The sequence below is a fragment of the Nomascus leucogenys genome, chromosome 3, assembly GCF_006542625.1.
Source record: "Nomascus leucogenys isolate Asia chromosome 3, Asia_NLE_v1, whole genome shotgun sequence".
Classification (NCBI taxonomy): domain Eukaryota; kingdom Metazoa; phylum Chordata; class Mammalia; order Primates; family Hylobatidae; genus Nomascus; species Nomascus leucogenys.
The window spans coordinates 59,738,558-59,757,691 of NC_044383.1; the positions used below are offsets into that span (position 1 = coordinate 59,738,558).

Consider the following 19,134-nt stretch of genomic DNA (forward strand, 5'->3'; position numbering starts at 1 on the left):
CCAGCCCAGCCAGACCAGCGACGAGGTATGTTGGGGGCAGGGAGTGTTTGCATTTTTCAAGCACACACCAGGACAGGTGGGGGCGCAGAGGTCAGGAGAGCTGTGAGGAGGCGCGGAGCATCCCCAGGGCTCTCAGACCCGCGCTTCCTCCAGCCTCCAGCACCTGCCGAGAGTCCTATCGAAGTCCAGAGCCCTAGATGACCCCTTGGTCTAGGAAGGGGGGCTCCCCACCACCTGGGTCCTCCCTACTGCAGGCTCTGGCGCTGAAGGTAATAGATGACTCGAGACCGAGGTTTAATTCTTAGCCTGTTACTGCCTTTTACTTCCCCCACCTCACCCCCGCCCCCGCCCCACCTCCTGGTCACTGTCAAGAGCAGGCCTTGCTGGAAAAGGCGGGAATCCAGGCACTCTCCCTCTCCCGCTCCTCCAGCCCGCGGTAGCTGCACTAAACCCCAAGTCCAGCCATTGGTGCTGGCGGCTCCGGGATGGAACCGGGCGGCCCTGGCTCCCATCAGCATTTCAGCAGTTTCCCAAAGGCTCCAGCGCCTCCCGCCTCTTGCGCGGGGGAGGACCCGGAGGGAGCGCATAAGCCCAGCTGAGGTTTGAGGTTTCACTTACAAAGACCCCATTGTAACCTGTTTGGTCATTGGAGTTTAGAAAAACAAAGTTTTCCTTGATGAAAGAGTCTTTCTTCTTTTTCTTTTTTGAATTCAGAACGGTAAAAAAAAGCCCCACATTCCCTAAGCAACACGTTTATACTATTTCAGACGCCAGCATTCCCTCTAGCACCATCAAAACGTAGCTGTTTGCAAGTGATAAAAGGGGTCATGTCCTAGGGTCAGTCTGAAATTTGGTGTAATTTTGAAGCGAGATGCAAAGACCTAATTCAAGGGACTGAGGGAGTGTCACTGCAGGTAAAACTGAAATGCGGCCAGGCACTGGTCTCAAGGCTGCCCTGCCCTACTCCTCCCAAATCTTTTCCTCAAGTATACCCGCCACCTCCCCATTCTACTGGACAAAGATCCTGGTGGGGAGTCTCTGTTCTTGGCTGTTCCATTCTGGCCAAAACACTGACCTGCAATGACTGATAAATCGAGGTATCGAATGAGCCCCATTTTCATTTTTGAATCCTTTTGAGAGTACAAAGGTGTTAGACCCTCCCTTTTCCACAGCTCCTCCTGGGTTTAATGCACTCTGCAGAGGTGAGATCCAGTGAAGCCTCCCTCAACCTTGGGGGCGTCAATCCTGCTCTAGCCCCACAGTTTAGCTCATTAGAATATGGTGGAGACCAAAGCTGCGCTTGCTTGGAGGTCTGAGACATTTTTGCGTTGGGTTTCAAAAACCCTGCCGCCTCTGGAAGGTATCTTTTACCCCACGGAGGCGGGGGCTTCAGGGCACTGCGCCCAGTTGCACCCTGTTGCCCAATGTGCTCCACTAACGTATGTCTGCTATTTTTGCCAGAGAGGTCCGCCGGGCGAGCAGGGTCCTCCCGGGCCTCCAGGCCCCCCTGGAGTTCCAGGCATCGATGGCATCGACGTAAGTTTCTATCTCCAGGCCACCTCTGTTCCCCAGTCCTGCCCTTTCCTATTCTTTTTCCAGGGCTCCTGTGGGTTTTTTTTAGAGAGGACCAGGGTCTCCCCTTCCTGCCACCCCACTTAAAGGCAGGATCAGACATGGGCGAGAGTTGGGGGTTGGATCCTAGGAGCCCGGGGATTTTTGGAGGGAGAGGTGTCCCTGTTGTCCCTGTTGGTCATGAACCTCCACGTTTGACCCTTATACCATCCCCATCTGTGAAGTGACCTCTCCTGGGATTGTCCCAATGGGGTCCCCAGCCTACCCCGCTCATAGACTGCTCTCTCTTTTTCTTCTACTCCTCCAGGGTGACCGAGGTCCTAAGGGCCCCCCGGGCCCCCCGGTAAGTTGATTGGAGCAAATGGCGCTCCACTTCCTTCCTTTAGACGTGTTTTGCAGCCCCCTGTTTCTGAAGGGTCTCAACTTTGCACCTTTTTCTCTCCTGCCCCCGCACCCTTCTCCCCCTGCTCAGGGTCCTGCAGGTGAACCGGGAAAGCCAGGAGCTCCAGGCAAGCCAGGCACACCTGGCGCTGATGTGAGTAGGCGAGTGCTGGGAGGGCGCCCAGTCTGGGCTGTGTGGTGGGTACGTGTAAGTGTGTGTGTGTGGGGTGGGGGGGGGTGGGGGGCGCGGAGGGAGAGAGAGAGAGAACACGCTGTGGCTCTAAACTTGGCCTCCTGCCAGCGCCTGACTGATCGTGGAGCTGCTAGCTTTTGCAAAAGGACTTGTGAAGGTGAGGTTACCTCTCTCTAGGAGGCGTTGGCATTTCCTCCTCCTAGAAAACAGCAGCGGGTACCGGCTTCCTGTCTCTAACCGTGACCTCACAGTGCACGCTGTGAACTCTCAGCCCCACTGCGGGCAGAGGGGGTACGGATGGCAGTAGATTGTACTGGCTTCGGCTTACCTGCTGTGAGCCCACTGGTAGGCTCCTGGAAGCTAGCCTTTGCCCTTGCTCTTTCATCGGCACTCCCTGCATTAATTTAGAAAACGATCCTGCAGGTAGGCAAAGGGCCAGAGCACCCCTAAATCCCAAGGAATGTGAAAAAGAAAGATGCACTTGAAGTGAGTGGGGATGTGGGGGGAATTTAGAAATTCAAAACTAGCTTTTCCTCTTTCCATGGAGTTTTTCTGGCTGGCATTACTGGCAGAGATGAAATGGCTAGGATTGTATGAAGATTGAGAACCAGCAGGCTTTCTCCGGTTTACCCACATCTCCATCAAACGCTGACTTATATGGTAAACCTAATACTAAATAATACTTCTTCAGAGTAAAACGACTTCAGGATTCTCAGCTTCTCCTCTTTCCATGCATTCTAACAATATATAATGAGGACCCACTAATGAGGACCAGTCCTTGACTTTGTCCCTGGAATATGAAGTGAAGTAAGAAATGGCATCTGTTCGTAGAGAGCATACCATGGGGCATCACTCAAGTTACTCTTCAAGTTACCACTTTATGTGTTTTCCAAAAACTAAAGACGTTTCTAAGTAAAAGAAAGCACTCGAAAACCTATAATTATGATTTCCAAGAATTTTTGACTACAGTTTAAGACATATCCTTCATTTTGAAAGAAAAATAAATAACTGGATTTTTACTGTTATTAAGGTGTGCTTTCTTTGTCAGGATTCCCATAATGAATGTGTTTGTTTATACTGTGTCTATACTATTTAGCGTTTTTTTTGTTTTTTGTTTTTGTTTTTGTTTTTTGAGACGAAGTTTCGCTCTTGTCGCCCAGGCTGGAGTGCAATGGCGCGATCTCGGCTCAATGCAACCACTGCCTCCCGGGTTCAAGCGATTCTCCTGCCTCAGCCTCCAGCTTCCCGAGTAGCTGGGGTTACAGGTGCCCTCCACCATGCCCGGCTAATTTTTGTATTTTTAGTAGAGATGGGGTTTCACCCATAGTATTTTAGGAAATAGATCTTGGTTTACATTTCAAAGCCCCTAGTTTGAACTTTCTGTGTATGCAAATTAGCAGTACAGTAGGCACCCAAGGACTAATATTTGGATAGTAAAAACTGAATCTCAAGCAAGTGTTTGTATTAATATAATATGAACTAAAATAATATAACTTGTTGGCAATCAAACTCTTTGGAACATCGATAATTACTTGAAATTGTCATACCATAATAAAAAGAGTCTGATAAATGCAAGGCTACTGAACAAACTGGTAGCCTAATGTAGCTTGAATTTATTTCTATTTTCCTTTGAAATTTCAATCAGCCTTTAGTTTTGGATGAAAAGAAAGTTTCTGACTAAATTAAAAAAATTATTTTGGTAAATAAAATATTTATTTTGTATTTCAAAAATTTATTTTGGTAATTGAAGCATAAATGGGTCATCTGAATCCTAGTCTTGCTATTAAACTGCAATATAATGTTGGACAGAAAGCTAGACTTATCTGTCCCCCAATTTAATAGTGCTTTTATAGCTTACTCAACAAATTCTTCTCTTTACCTTATACCGTGGTGTCATAAAGACAATCCTTGGTTTTGCTTATAATTTCCCCACTCTAACAGAAATTTTGGATAAACAAATGAAAGTGCTTTGAAATCTTTAGAAGTACAACATAGAAAACAATTTCAAGTAAATTTTTCTTTGTCTATATTTGCAGACCCACAGTGCAGCATAAACCAGATTTCAAATATTGAAAGACATAAAAGAATAAGCTGCCTTAGATTATTGAACTTTGACCTCAGGGAGAAAATGATGAGCACATTTAGTCTGCTGAGACAGGAGAGGAAAGCAAAAGAGAAAGAGAGGAAAGGGGAGAAAAAAGGAAATCCCTGTATCTGCCAGTATTTTAGGCATTTTCTAGATCTCGAGGAAAAATTAACTGTACTATTTGCATTTACATAGAACTTTTTCCTCAAGCACTGCCACAAACATTTCTTTTAACCCACAATAACCTGGAAAGTAGATTGGTCTAATATTACTTTCCATAGATAAGGAAACAATAATTATGAAGACAAGTGGCTTCCTCAGAGAGCTAGAGTTATTTCGTAGCTAAGATAGCAAAATAGTCCAGATTTCTTGATTTTTAGACTCCCCAGGCAATTCTGCCTCATGCAAATACAAGTGATGATTTTAATAGATGAGAGAGAATAGTGAGAATAGAGAGACAAAGTGATAGTGAATTTTTAGTACCTAAGTCACTGATCAAGAAGAATGATATGGATAATAACAGCCATTTTTAATTGATATTTTATAATTACTTAACAAATATTGGTATGTTTTATATTCCCTGACTTTTGAATTGAAGCCACATGAGACATCTGGAACTGTAAAGTTTTCTTATTCCACTCTTTGACTGATTTGACATTAAAAAAATCTTTTATTCTAAATTGAGAATGGATATCTTTGAGAATAATGAAATACAGTAACTGGGTCAGAATTTGCTGTTTGTTTGTCCTTGGCCATAGGGGAGCTAAGTAAGTAGGAGAGCTTCAACAATCCTTTCTTGGTAGATGAACCTCAGTGTGCTGGTAGGACCTTAAACCTCGAATCATTTCGTCTTCTGCTCTTTGGGTCATTACAAGGCTTATTTTTTTGATAATGTTAAAAAATGGTTATTTGGATGATGGTTGAAAGAATCACAAAGGAACCCTGTTCAGTGTTCATTATCCTATGTTGAATGGATTTTTGGCAGAAAATGTAAATGAGTCATAGCAGTCATGCTTGTAGAAGTAAGCCTTGAGTCCTACCAGCTGAGCTGTCAGAATGCTTGAAGGAAATCTCCATTGAGGACTGGTTTTCTCTGCCAAACAGTAACATGAAGTTCAGAACACAGTCGACTTCAATATTATCATGTATAGAAGTTTGTCTGTATGAATATTCATATGAAGGCGCTTTTTTCTGCTACTGGTAATGTTTTCTTCTTTTATTTCTTTGAAATAAGAATTAGGAGGTCTTATTGCAAACTGGATTTTGAAAATTATATATGTGTTTTGTGTGTGGTCTGTATATTTCAACTCAAATCTGCCCTTTTTTCAGGTTAAGTTGATTTTTTTTTTGGCTTATGGACATGTAAAATTAGATAAGACAGAACTTGGATCTAACCTTAGGACAACTGTGCTGTTCTCAGCAATTATATTAATAGATATATTTTTATATGTACTATTTGTTTTGACATGCTCAGAGAGACCTTTAAAAATGGTATTTTATTCTTTTGTTGTAACATCCATATGAGATAAGTAGAAGAGGAATTAGAATAAAGTATAAGAATTATAGCTAAACTGTGATAATTTTTACAGGCAGAGGTTAGGTGCTTTGTATTCTCTGAATGTATACAACTATTATCTGTGGCAGGTGCTTTATAACTAGAATTGTGAGTTATTAAGAAATTATTCTGAAAGATCAGTGTAGGTGCAAATATTCAGGCATTGAAGAAATGTGATAAGGACAAGAAACACAGTGCTGTTGTTAATACCTAGATTTGGTTTGTTTGTTTGTAGGACCTTTTTCTCAATGATTAACAGCATGTAGGACACTGTACAGTTAGGGACCTTGCCCGTGATTCCACAGCTGCTAAGTGGTAGGATCAGGATTTGAGCTGAATATAAAGATGTTGTGGAGGAACAAGTGTAATATCCTGCCACCTGGAAGGCCTCCTTAAACTTACTGTATGCAGTAATCACATCTTGAGTGGTTAGATGCCAGAGCAGCATGTTAGGACTGTAATGGACATGTGATTCTTGTCCTCATGGAGCTTATGGTTTTCTGCATAGTTATTTAATAACAGGTGTCACTGTAACATCTGACATCAGAATCCATTTTCGACTTAGTTCAAAGAACTTTCCAGTGATTCACATAATTTAGCATGTCTTATGGAGGATGTTTTTAATATGAAGTAACCTGAAAACAGCTTCCAGGTTATCCAACTATTTACTTGGTTCTGCTTTATAGTTGCTGTCCTCCAATCTTGTCAGTTATTCCAGTCACAGGTTGAAGAGTGTTAGTTGATTGTGTGTATGAAAATTGACCAGAATTGGTCTTGGAGGGTTTATGCTTTAAGTGGGAATTAGAGGATCAATTAGTTGAATATGCCCAGAGGTTTATAAAATTTACATGCCATATCTGCATCCAGAGAGTGCTCCTGGATGTATAGTTTGTTTGTGAAATGCCAAAGCAAACATTTCATTACCATAGGTGCTTACCAACTAATCATGTTGAGGTTTGTTCCCAAATTACAGTGTTGTAATTAGGCTAGGGCTATTGAAAATCAAAGGCAGTCTGTAAAAAGTTCTTTTGTGTGTGTTTAATATTTTCTTCTTTGGTAAATTTCCAGTAATTAACATTTTCAACTCATTTTTTTCTATTTGCTTTGATTCACTCTGTGACATTGTTAGGAAAATTAATTAATGTAGAGAAATGTAAAAATGGTGGCCACTGAGCTAGTTTTCTATATGAATTATGTGAAGGAATTTTATGGATGTTTATTCAGACCATGACAGACTAAATATGAATTTTGGTGATCCATTTTTAAGTAGGGCTTTCATATTTTTCAAGAAATCCCTCTCTCAATTAATATTGTTTGGGTCTTCTTCAAAATCTTGATAATAGAAAGGGTTTATAAGATACTTATATAGGCATGTATGTATATGTACACACATATATATCATGTTTATCTTTAGGAAGGTGTAATTTCAAGATTACATTGTAAGTGACAGCATCTGAAAGTGTCAAAGAGCAAAGAAAAAAATTAAAAATAGAAATGTATCTTTACCAAATATGGAAATTCTTGTATATATGTGATATTATCATTCTTTAATATGTGTTTTATATTGAGGATGATGATAAAGTAAGTACTAGTAGGGAAAATGAGAACGTTTAGAATATGTATTTAATAACTGCTTTAGTATTAAATATGATAATTATAAATGTGGTTTATAATAATAGGCTTAAATTTTACATACCGAGTGGCATACATGAACATATATACTTAATTATAGCTATTTTTACTAAGAAACATAATGTAGAAACATGCATGCTTTCAAATGTTTCTACTTTAAGAATTAATATTCTTTGATAAGCAATTGTCATTGATAGAAGATGGCTAGGGGGCTGTTAGTGGCTATAAGGAAATAATTAGATTGTTTGTGTTTAATTCTGATTGAGGAAATATTTCATTGACTTCCGAGACATTGTTGTCATGTAGAAAGAGACTATTGTCCTGTAGAGAGATACATAGTATTTTTGTTTCATAAATTAAGTAAAGGAGGTAAATAAACCTGAGTAAATGGCTGAACCAAGTCCCACCAGTCTTAGCTATTACAACATTGTAATTGCTATGTTGCATTTTTTTTTCCAAAGCAGAGACAAAAAACACTGAATTATTGAACACTGTGATAAACAATGCAGTTAGCAGGAAGTTAGGAATATGACACAACTTATCAAGAAGAAATAACCACAACAGGCAGATCTTATGTTAATCTTTACTTTTGAGTAAGACTACAGTAAGGTATTTCTTTATAAATATTTGCATCATACATATGTAACCATCCTGTAGATGATTAATAAATAAAATGAAAGTTTTCTACTTAGTGGTTTGCCTAAGGATGTTATGATAGTTCTAACATCATTGTCTTGCTCTCTTAGGGATTAACAGGACCTGATGGATCCCCTGGCTCCGTTGGGCCAAAGGGACAAAAAGTAAGTTAGCCATCTGGCATTAATTGCTGGTACGAAAATGCTGAAGTATAATTTTATTGTACTGTTTTCAAGCCAACTAACATTAAGTTATGAAGCATCTAAAATGCACTTGTTCAACTAAAATTGTGTTTAAAAACACCACGATGTGGAATACTATGTGGCCATAAAAAGGAACGAGATCATGTCCTTTGCAGGGACATGGATGGAGCTGGAAGCCATCATTTTCAGCAAACGCAGGAACAGAAAATCAAATACTGCATGTTCTCACTTATAAGTGGGAGCTGAATAAAAAGAACACATGGACACATGGAGGGGAACAACACACACAGGGGCCTGTCAGAAAATAGGGGGTGGGAGGAGGGAGAGCATCAGGAAGAATAGCTAATGGATGCCGGGCTTAATACCTGGGTGATGGGATGATCTGTGCAGCAAACTGCCATGGAACATGTTTACCTATGTAACAAACCTGCACATCCTGCACATGTACCTCTGAACTTAAAAGTTGGAAATTAAAAAAAAAAAAACACCATAATGAGGTGTTTTAATGCTTTCAATATTTATGCAGTTTTCACATTTGCATATTCATGCTATGAAAGGTCAGTACAATGAAAATATTATTATTTTTAGGGAGAACCTGGTGTGCCTGGATCGCGTGGATTTCCAGTAAGTAAATGTAAAGCTACAGAATTGAAAATTTCCTATCTTTAGGTAAAATTCTGCCATTGTGAAATCTTTAGATGCAGTTTTCTGCATAATATACATGACAAATAAGTTGATGACATCTGGTATGGTAAGCATTCCTACTATGAGTGGAAAAATTTTACAGAAGTTTGAATGTACAGTAGAAAATACATATTCTATTTGCAGGTGGTATTTCCCAGTAGACAATTCCCTCTTTACCTGCAATGATAGAAAACACTTCTTGCACAACAACAGCAAATCTAAGTATTCAATGTTTAGACCATGGTATCACACCACATTCTTCACAACTGGTTTTATCTCTAATGAAATATCAACTAATCAGATATTATCACTTGCCTGATTCCTTGGCTAGTCTTTATCTACATTTGAACAGTGTGGCAGGTGTGTGTTATTTGTATATATGAGGACCAGGTTTCTTAGGCTGCTTTTCCTATCTATTTTGCTCTTTGTTCCACTTTTACTCCTGTCATTAATCTGTATTTTTTCTTCCTTTTTCCTATTCGTGCTATTTTCTTTGCCATATTTTAGCATGTCAACTTTTCCATTATAAGCCTATTTTCAGAAGTGAACAGCTTGCTGGCCTTTCTCCCATATTTTTCAACTCAGCTGTTAATCTCAACATTTTATAGAGATGCCTTTTTTTGTTTAGTGAAATTTGTTGAACATCTAGGTTTCTGATAATGAAATAACTTATTGATTACTTTGGTGTTTTCAAGCATAACACATTTCCTGAATTGACCTATGTATTAAAGTGTTCAAACTGGAGTCATTTTTCCAGGAATGCCTTTTAAAATCCCACCGATTATTAAGACATACTGTCCATGTGAAGTTCTTGCTTGTTTTGCCTGTCCAGCTAATTAGAAATAATAATATCATTATCAGTGCATTGATTCCATGGGATGCTTGGCATATGCATATTTTAGAAAAGCAAGTCTGGAGTGAAAAGCTAACATGAATATCGTATCACAGACAGCTGTGAATAAAAGCCATTCTAGCCAATGTGGGAGAGAAAAGAATAATGAGAAATCCCAAGGGGGAAAAATTGAACTTGGAAATTAAAGAGGGAGAATAGAGATCTAGGTAGCTGATACTCAGCTTTAATTTCAACAAGCATATTATTAGGTTTTGTTACATGCTAGGCCCTGTGCTAGGAGTTAGGGCTAGGAAGATGAATAAGGTGTGGTTCAATCCTTGATTATGTAAAGTTTGGTGTTGCTAAAGAGATATAAATGTAAAGAAGAAAATAGAATGACTATCTTAAAAATCAAATATAACATATTAAATTAGCGTCCCGTTGTAGGTTATTCAGGAGTGACACCATTTTATTTTCAATATCTACTGGATTCAGTGTCTGAAAATATAGCCCAACCTTTAGAAAGGGAGGTGTGTTTCTGAACCTTTTTTGTCCCTGCCTCTCTGTGCTGAATGTTTGTTTGGGGAACTTCTAAACATAATTTATTATAGATTGTAAAACAAGAATGCTTTTAATGTAGGTTTCCTATAAAATGCTACAAATGAATAAAATCTGTAAACTCTCCAGTTGTGATGCACCTCTTTGTGAGTTATGGTAAGTTCTCCTGAGGGCAAGCATGGAAGGCTTCTTTACTTTGATTTCCTTAAAAAAAAAGTTTAGAAAAATCCCAGTTAGCGTAGACATCAAAGGAATGTTAGAAGAGCTGAAATAAGCTTCTGCTTCCTTTAGAAGCAGAGCCGTGTTTGCTTTTCTTTATTCAGTGCTTTCTTTAGAATGAGCATCATTTTTAGTAATAGAGTTTATGGTTTATTTTAACTGAGTTATGTCTGCATTCATATTTATACTAAGTATAAACCTCAAGCTATAAACATTTTTATTGTACTCTTTTAGGGCCGTGGTATTCCTGGACCCCCTGTAAGTATCACTTCACCATTTATTTTTACACAGTCTATAAAAATGTCCTATTTCTCAAATCCCCACCTTATTCTCCTACTAACGGTCTACTCAGTGGTGTTTATAGTGTTCTACCTACAAGATCTTAGGTGGCTACTAAGGATAACACCCTTATTCTGCTAAACAAAGTATTTATTAATTTAGGAAATTTCTGCTTTATCTTAAGTAATTAAAGTTTGTTCAAATGAGTTATTGTGTCATTGGAAACCAAAGCTGATACAGAAATGTAATTCTATTATTTATCATATTTGATATCATGTATTATAGATTGTAAAAATATTCATAAATGACCATTTGCTTTGATTTGTTGACTTCAGGGTCCTCCTGGGACAGCAGGACTCCCTGGAGAGCTTGGCCGTGTAGGGCCTGCTGTGAGTACCACAGTGCACTTTGATAGACCTTTGCTGATTTAATTGAAGATGTTACTTGGGAAAGCAAATTACCCTAACTGTACATTTCCACTTGCAAACCAAAACATGGCAGATGAATTTCGTTCCAGTTTATAATATTGATATGAACCACGAATAATAATAATTTTTGCAGAGTGATTTTAACTTTTTCCTAAATTTTTCAGCTAAACTTTTCTTCCCAACTTCCAGATTGTCAAGTAAGAGAGTGTCGTCCTCATTTTACAGACTCTCAGCCAGGACTGGAGTCTAGTGGCTTTTGTATTAGGCTCTCTGCACGAAATAAAAGTGAATAGCCTAAAGTTATTACCATGTATATTTATGTTAGGATCATTAAATTATAATTCAGCCAACAAAATTTAACTTTTAACATTAAAGAGCTGGCCTTCATAAAAACGTCCCATATAAAATGCTTCATATTGATATTAAGTGAACATTTCAAAAACATTGACATAGTGATGTTATGTGAAGGTGGGTAATTGTAAACTCACTGTGGGAAGGAGCCATGTATCGTATACCTTGTTTGTTCCTCTACATGTGCTTACTGTTTGCAAATTTATTTAGTGAACAAATGAATGAATATGAAATGATTATAAAGTTAAAATAATTGTGAGGTGCTTCCAACTCTTTATGGCAGAACATCAAGAAGGAAAATGTGCCAAGAGTAAACATTGGATGTTAAGAGTAATTGGAACCCATTTTCATCTGAACGGTTTACTTTGATGTAGCTTTCTTTGATTTTCTGACCCATTGCAAGAGGTGCAGTGACAGACCAAGTGATAGATTGTGGGTGAACAGCACTTGCAAGAGTCAGGCAGGCACTGCAGAGATTAACCTTCCATTTCACAGCTTCAGACTGAGTGCAAGCCTTCTTTTGCACTGGTTAGCAGGATGGCACTAGCAGTATAGGTTGCTCTGGGTCCCCTGTAAATCAACTAGAAAAATAAGTAGTGTTTCCAATTTGTTTTCAGAGTAGATACAATGTTTGTCCTATAGAGAAGAATTGGCTTTGCTTTTTCCCCTAGCTTCTCTCTGACTCGTTTTATTACCTCGGTGAGACTGGGATGCCTTTATTACTCTCATTTTGTAGAACTAATTGGATTACAGGCCACCCATCGATTTTGGTGGCAGGTCTATGCATGGCTGAGCTCGGTGGGGGTTTCCAGTAATACCATTCTTATGCCTCACTGGTTTTATGTACTGTGTTTTGACACATGTATAACCACTCTGTCACAATTTTCAAACAACTTAGGGTGACCCTGGGAGAAGAGGACCACCTGGCCCCCCTGGTCCCCCAGGACCCAGTGTAAGTTATTTGCAGCTTGAATTTATCTTTGTGTCTGAGAGTTAGGGTTGAAAAAAATCTGAGAACCCAAAATGGAAGTTCCTATTAATTGAGTCATTGTCCCAAATTTCCAAAATGGCTATCAATTTTTTCATGCACCCAGGGCATGGTTCTTTTTAGGGCAAGAAATAGAGGAATCACAATAATTTAAAAGGTGGTTTTTGTAGGGCGTATCTTACTCATTACTTTTGAAGTCTTTTGACAGTTGTTATGTCTCAAATGCTCAAAACTTAGATACATAAATGAAGCATTTTCAAATGAACTAGTTTTTACAAAGGTTTTCACAGTAAGAAAAATTTAAAGAATATGAGTTTAAATAGAAGATAATTTATATTTTTATTTGTAATTCAGAGTTCCCCACATTTTCTATTTTGCCTGTTATTTCATTTCCCTTCAATGTCTTCCAAAATAATCTACTGCAATTCATGGCTCTCCAAAGAGAACATGCCCATGAGTCAGGATTTTAGAATATTAGCATATTATCTGCTCCTATTTGTTTCTTCTATTTTATTAAACAAATATATTTTATATTCTTGCCTGATGAGTGTTCTATTATTAGTATGTTTGAATTCATTATTTAATTGTATTCTGAACCTTAATATTTTATTTACTTTAGGGAACAATTGGCTTTCATGATGGCGATCCATTGGTAAGATGCTTTCCTTTGAACAAAATACAGTTTTAATTCAAAGTCCATATAGTCTGCAGATGACTTTTCTTTAAAAGATTTCCCTGAAATATTTTGTGTCCGTGTTTTCCTTTCACTCAGATGGCAGAGCAGTCTGTAACACTAATGGACTAGTGGCTTGCATCTACTCAGACTAATAATTTTTCATTATGGATGTACCTTTGTTCTTCTATAATCTTTTTACTTTATGACTAAGACATGCTTTTCACTAGAGTGTCCAGGTTTTAAAGAGATAGAATTCAAATAACTTCCTCTAGGATTCGTTTTACTCATAGATTAACAGTCCAGTGATGGTGGTAACGTGCACTAAATGCAATGTTGGCCCATTTGATTGGAGACATGAACCACAGGATGGGGCTAGTCCAGTGGAATGGGAAGGGGAAATGAATCCTGTCATGGTACAATAGGTTATCTGTAAACGTATTTTCTTTAATAGATTTGAAATAAATATTGCAAAATATTAACTTTTATTAAATCTGGATGGTATATTCATGGGGGAGGGTATTATATTCTCTACACTTTTCTGTTAGCTAGAAATATTTCTGGCTTTAAATGTGAAATAATAATAATAAAAAGGAAAGGGGTATTTAGAATTATTCAATGAATATTATTGCAATGGAGTTCTGTAACTGGAATCCCTTAAAAAAAGACTTTGTCACAAAGTGGGGGTCCTAGTTTATGCACTCCATCTGTCTTTCTTTCTCTTTGTTCCCTCTCTCCCTGGCAGTGTCCCAGTGCCTGTCCACCAGGTCGCTCAGGATATCCAGGCCTACCAGGCATGAGGGTAAGAGAATAACTTCCAGTATTTTAAGAGTATTATCTGCAGATAAAATAGAGCCTTTACTTTAAGCATTAGCCTTCCTGGTGCAGAGACCCCACTTGGATGGATCAGGCAAGTAGTGCTTATTCAGTCCTAGCAATTCCAGCTGCCCTTGACATGTATTCCTACCAAGACATGGATGTTTAATCATAGGATGGCTTTCTAGTTCAGGGAAGAAATACCAATAAAATACATTGGATTGAGAGACTTTAGAACACCAAATTAAGATTCATAAGTTTGCTTCCTGGCTGAGTGTAGTGGTTCATGCCTGTAATCCTAGAACTTTGGGTGGCCAAGGTGGGAGGATTGCTTAAACCCAGGAGTTTGAGACCAGCCTGGACAACAGAGGGAGACTCCTGTCTTTACAAAAAATAAAAAATTAGCTAGGCATGGTGGCGTGCACTTGTAGTCCTAGCTACTCGGGAGGCTGAGGTGGGAGGATCACTTGAGCTCGAGAAGTCAAGTTTGCAATGAGCTATGATTGTGCCACTGCAGTCCAGCCTGGGTGGTGGAGCGAGGCTTTGTCTCAAAAAAAAAAAAAAAAAAAAAAGTGCTTCTTATTAAGGGAGATAGTGAGTGGTGGGGGCAGTTGGAGGGGGTTGTGTACATAATGTATCTGAAAACTTTTAGTTAAAAAAACTTTGAAGAACTGTGCAAAATAGTCAGGAAAAGAGACTTCCCCAAAGTATTTTTCTCTGTCTGCCACCAAAATTACTTGAAAATTTTCCATACAAACAAAAAATAAATACTAAATTCTGGGGATAAATAGCTTTCTCTCTCTCTAGTCTCTGAGTCTAAAGTGATTTTGAGACATTCCAGACCAGTGGAGCTCTGCTGTGATCTGAAAGGCCCAAAGGCACTGATTTTCCATTAGGGTTTTTCTAAGGGTAGTTTTGGTGGTTCCCTCAACTACAGAAGATTCAGCCTGGACTGGCGTCCTACTTTTCAAAAAGATTTCTTTGAGGGGTGAACGTTCCGACAGTTTTCATTTTGAAACGCTTGTCTCACAGTTTTGTCTCCTGTTACAAAGCACACACATGCTTAGGACAGGTGGCCTGACAAGAAAAGATAGGGATCTTCTTTTCATGCAATGCGGCTTTCACCCACTGCCCTTTATTGCTTTCCCTTTGCACTTAAAAATTGTACACAGTAGGCGGGGCGCGGTGGCTCACGCCTGTAATCCCAGCACTTTGGGAGGCCGAGGCGGGCAGATTACCTGTGGTTGGGAGTTCGAGACCAGCCTGACCAACATGGAGAGACCATGTCTCTAGTAAAAATATAGAATTAGCTGGGCATAGTGGCACACGCCTGTAATTCCAGCTACTCGGGAGGCTGAGACAAGAGAATTGCTTGAACCCAGGAGGTGGAGGTTGCGGTGAGCAGAGGTCGTGCCATTGCACTCCAGCCTGAGCAACAAGAGTGAAGCTCCATCTCAAAAAAAAAAAAAAAAAGAAAAAAGAAAACCAACCAAACAACAACAACAACAAATGTACAGAGAAAGAGGCAGAAAGTTGTGCATCCGAGAAAGTCCCCTTACAAAGGAGGTGGGAATGGAGGAGGCCGAAGGGTTTTCAGAGCAGCCTTCAGAGGGCAGGGGATAGCCAGCTGAGCTTGGTCAAGGCTGTCACTTCTGAAAGGTTAAGTTACCGGAACTAGAGAAGACTTAATGCTCCTAACCCGTGTGAGGAAGTTGGAGAAATAGGGAATAGGGATCTAGGAAATAGCAGGCAAGTATCAATGAATCACATTGCTGAACTAGGTAATGAAGTGTGTTATTCTAGAGCAGTGTTTTTCTATTAAGTAAAACTGATATTAATTATATATGGCAGTCAAGGTGCTGTTAAGGTCATTTAAGGCACTAATTTTCTTTGTGACATAATCCATTTCTTAGTAATACATTGGCACTGATTTAGGGAAGCAGGATCACTTTATGAGCCTTCTGATCACTTTCTGTACCAAACTCAGGACAATTATTTATTTTGCATTTGTTAGGGTCATAAAGGGGCTAAAGGAGAAATTGGTGAACCAGGAAGACAAGGACACAAGGTAAGGAAAATGGGTATTTAGTGGATAAATTGTGATTAGGAATTATTGGTCACTTTCTTTATAAGAAATTAGGAATTATAGGAAATAATGAACCATGATATTTTACCCTTCTTTTTCAAATAATAATTGGTAAATTCTAAGCAGATGCATCAATATTTGACTAAATATCATATTCTAAAGTTGTTCATTTACAAAAAAACACTTACAAATAAGGCACCAGACATTTTCATTTTTTTCTGTCACTACCTTTTCTTTTCTTTTCAAATCAATCACACTCAGCTTTTTTCCTTGATGCTATGATAGTCCAACATTATTCAGATAGTTGTTCCACTTCACCAGACAAAATTTTATGACATTTGTAAAATTTTATGACAAGTGTTGCTGAGACTAGCAGACAGAGAAGTTGGTAATTGGCTTACAGCTTCTCATCTCAAGTTCTGAAACAATTTATCTATTTATTTCTGACCTCATTTCAATATAACCTAGATTCTGAGTAAGCTGGAGGTTAGTAATAACTTATGTTATTATCTGGATAGAAATAGAATCCACAGCACAATTTGCATTGCAGCTGGCATGGCCTGCAGAAAAACCAAGGCTGGGATTTAAAGCAAGGTAACCTATTTGCCCTTTTTTCATCCACTAGTGTAAGTCATCTTTAAGTACCTAAGAATTTGACTTCCTGCATAGTAGGTTTTGTCTTGGTAAATTTGATAATATTTTACAAAGTCAAGTTGTTCTTATTAACGCAGGCCCTCTTGACTTTGTTGACTATGTCCTTCTACCCCTTTATTGGGTAGTGACAGAAGATTAGTCTTTTCTTTGGAAGTCAAAAACTCGAGAGACAATTTATCAGTCTTCAGGCATGAATACCCTTGAACTTCTTAGCTAAAAATCAGTCTGTTAAATAGCCTCAAATAATCAGGATAAACAGACCAATTTTCTGCACCCTATTACATTTGGACATTTATTTTAAAAGTCTTTTATTACATAGGCTGTGACAGTTAAGGCATTTTATTTATCTGAAATATAACAACTGGGTTCCTAACATCAAATTGGAGAAAATAGGAAAAAAACCCGAGTGCTTTGGAAATTTCTGTGTATGATCATTCTTCCATTGAATCTCAAAAATTGTCATTAAAAGTTTTGACAAATATAAAGTACCTGCTATGTGCTAGGGTTATTCTGAGCACTGGGGGCACAGAAGCCAAAAAAAAAAAAAAAGTCCGAGCACAGGGGACTACATTAAATATGTCATAGCCATATAATAATAGAGTATTAGTTAACTACAAAAAACAAGTGTGTACGAATATTAAATTACATCAAAAGATATTCATGAGGTATTCCATGCAGTAAGGCAGATGTAGTAGACTTCTGTTATTTTTGATGTTTGTATCCCTTTCTCCTTCTTTTCATAATGCTTTCCTTTGGGGAATTTTCACTCCCCCATACCACAGGATTTGGAGATGCAGCTGTTAATCCAGACACCTCTCCACTTTTCCCATGAAACTAGTCTTTTTAATATTTAAACAAGCTAATTATCCAGATTCGCAAATTTGGTTTGATGTTCAGTGGAAAACTTACACGTTTTTTGGCATGTCAAGTATTTGGCCAAAATTTACTTTGAAAGTTGTTGAAAATTTCTTTAATTTATTTTACATTTTAGTGTCACTTAAAAGTGTAAGTGATATCTTTGAAAATCAATAGGATGGCCATAGCTCATTGCAGAATGAACCTTGAAAGGTGAGCAGACAGACTGAACTGAAACTGAAAACAGAATGGTAAGAGCTTGGAGGCCTGAAGTTTGGATTCAAATTCACAAATTTGCCTTGAATTTTACCCTACAAATTAGTTAATGAAGATCTTTAAAACTGTGTATGAATATAGGAATGAATAGTAAAAGTTCAATAATTAAAATGTCGTGGTATTTGTAACATCATACAGCAGGTCAATACTCATGCAAAAATCATAGTGGAATGATAATAAATTGCTACTCCTAAATTTGTCATTTAACTTCATAATTATGGATTAGTTGTATGGCTTTCGCCTGTAGGTGAAACAATTCAAGTATATTACTCCAAAGTTTATGGAGAATCTATGGAAAATACCCTGTACCTTGTTATGGAAAAATTGCAGTGGACATATCCAGCACTACTGTTTTGTATCTAGTTTTATATTTTTGTAGGGAAATAGAAGTAGCATTTAATTAGGCACACATGATGATTATCCATGCCAAGAACTAGCTGATTCTCTGGCTTTCCCATTGGGACTGCCTCTTCCCACTGTCAGTCATAGATTCTAGTGAAATATAATCTGAATATAATTATGAGGCTAAAACCAATATGTATGACTGTCATAATTTGTTTAAAAAATCAAGATAAATGATTCAATATTGTCAATGTTTTAACTCTTGCCATATTAATGTACTAATTTAATGTAGTCCTAGTACAAAGCAAGTAGACTCTGTAAAGATCTGCCCAATGATTCTTAAGTTTATTTGGAAGACTAAACATTTAGGAAATCTAAAAAATAAGAGTCACTATAAATGAAAAATAAAGATAAGGGAATTCTCTTTACCTGAGATTAAAATATATTATAGAATTTTAGTAATTAACATGTTGTGGCATTGGCGACATCATATAGTAGATCAGTAGAGCAGAATCAAAGTCTAGAGCCAATAACAATTTAGTGTAGGTAAGGATGAATTTTGAAACCTGTGTAGAGAGAAGCTATTATTGGAAGAGTAGCCAGTTACTAAGAAAAAAGAAAGAAGATTTCTATGTTTTGTTTTACATCAAAACAAATTACTGATAATTAAAGATTTCTATGTAAGAAGAAATAGAGCAAAAATATAAATAAATGTATATCTTTAGAGTGGAAAAGGCTTTTCTATGAGTGACATCAAAGGTATAACCCATGAAAGAAATGGCTGATTTACATTAAAATATTGTATATGGTGCAAAAATTATAATAAGAAAAGCTA

At 38.0% G+C, this 19,134-nt stretch overlaps 1 protein-coding gene across 5 annotated transcripts in view; it reads left to right on the forward strand.

Annotated features, from left to right (window-relative positions):
• COL9A1 (collagen type IX alpha 1 chain) overlaps window positions 1-19,134 on the forward strand; it is a 100,476-nt gene that overhangs the window by 33,288 nt on the left and 48,054 nt on the right. For 4 of the 5 annotated variants that reach the window (XM_030809403.1, XM_030809405.1, XM_030809406.1 and 1 more), the window contains 12 exons: window positions 5-25; window positions 1,462-1,536; window positions 1,880-1,915; window positions 2,045-2,107; window positions 8,166-8,219; window positions 8,847-8,882; window positions 10,786-10,809; window positions 11,166-11,219; window positions 12,508-12,561; window positions 13,217-13,249; window positions 14,016-14,072; window positions 16,101-16,154. In XM_030809403.1, coding sequence (XP_030665263.1) covers window positions 5-25; window positions 1,462-1,536; window positions 1,880-1,915; window positions 2,045-2,107; window positions 8,166-8,219; window positions 8,847-8,882; window positions 10,786-10,809; window positions 11,166-11,219; window positions 12,508-12,561; window positions 13,217-13,249; window positions 14,016-14,072; window positions 16,101-16,154 — 561 coding nt within the window. The remainder of the gene's footprint in view (window positions 1-4; window positions 26-1,461; window positions 1,537-1,879; window positions 1,916-2,044; window positions 2,108-8,165; window positions 8,220-8,846; window positions 8,883-10,785; window positions 10,810-11,165; window positions 11,220-12,507; window positions 12,562-13,216; window positions 13,250-14,015; window positions 14,073-16,100; window positions 16,155-19,134) is intronic. The other variant, XM_003271090.4, reaches the window with a different exon arrangement.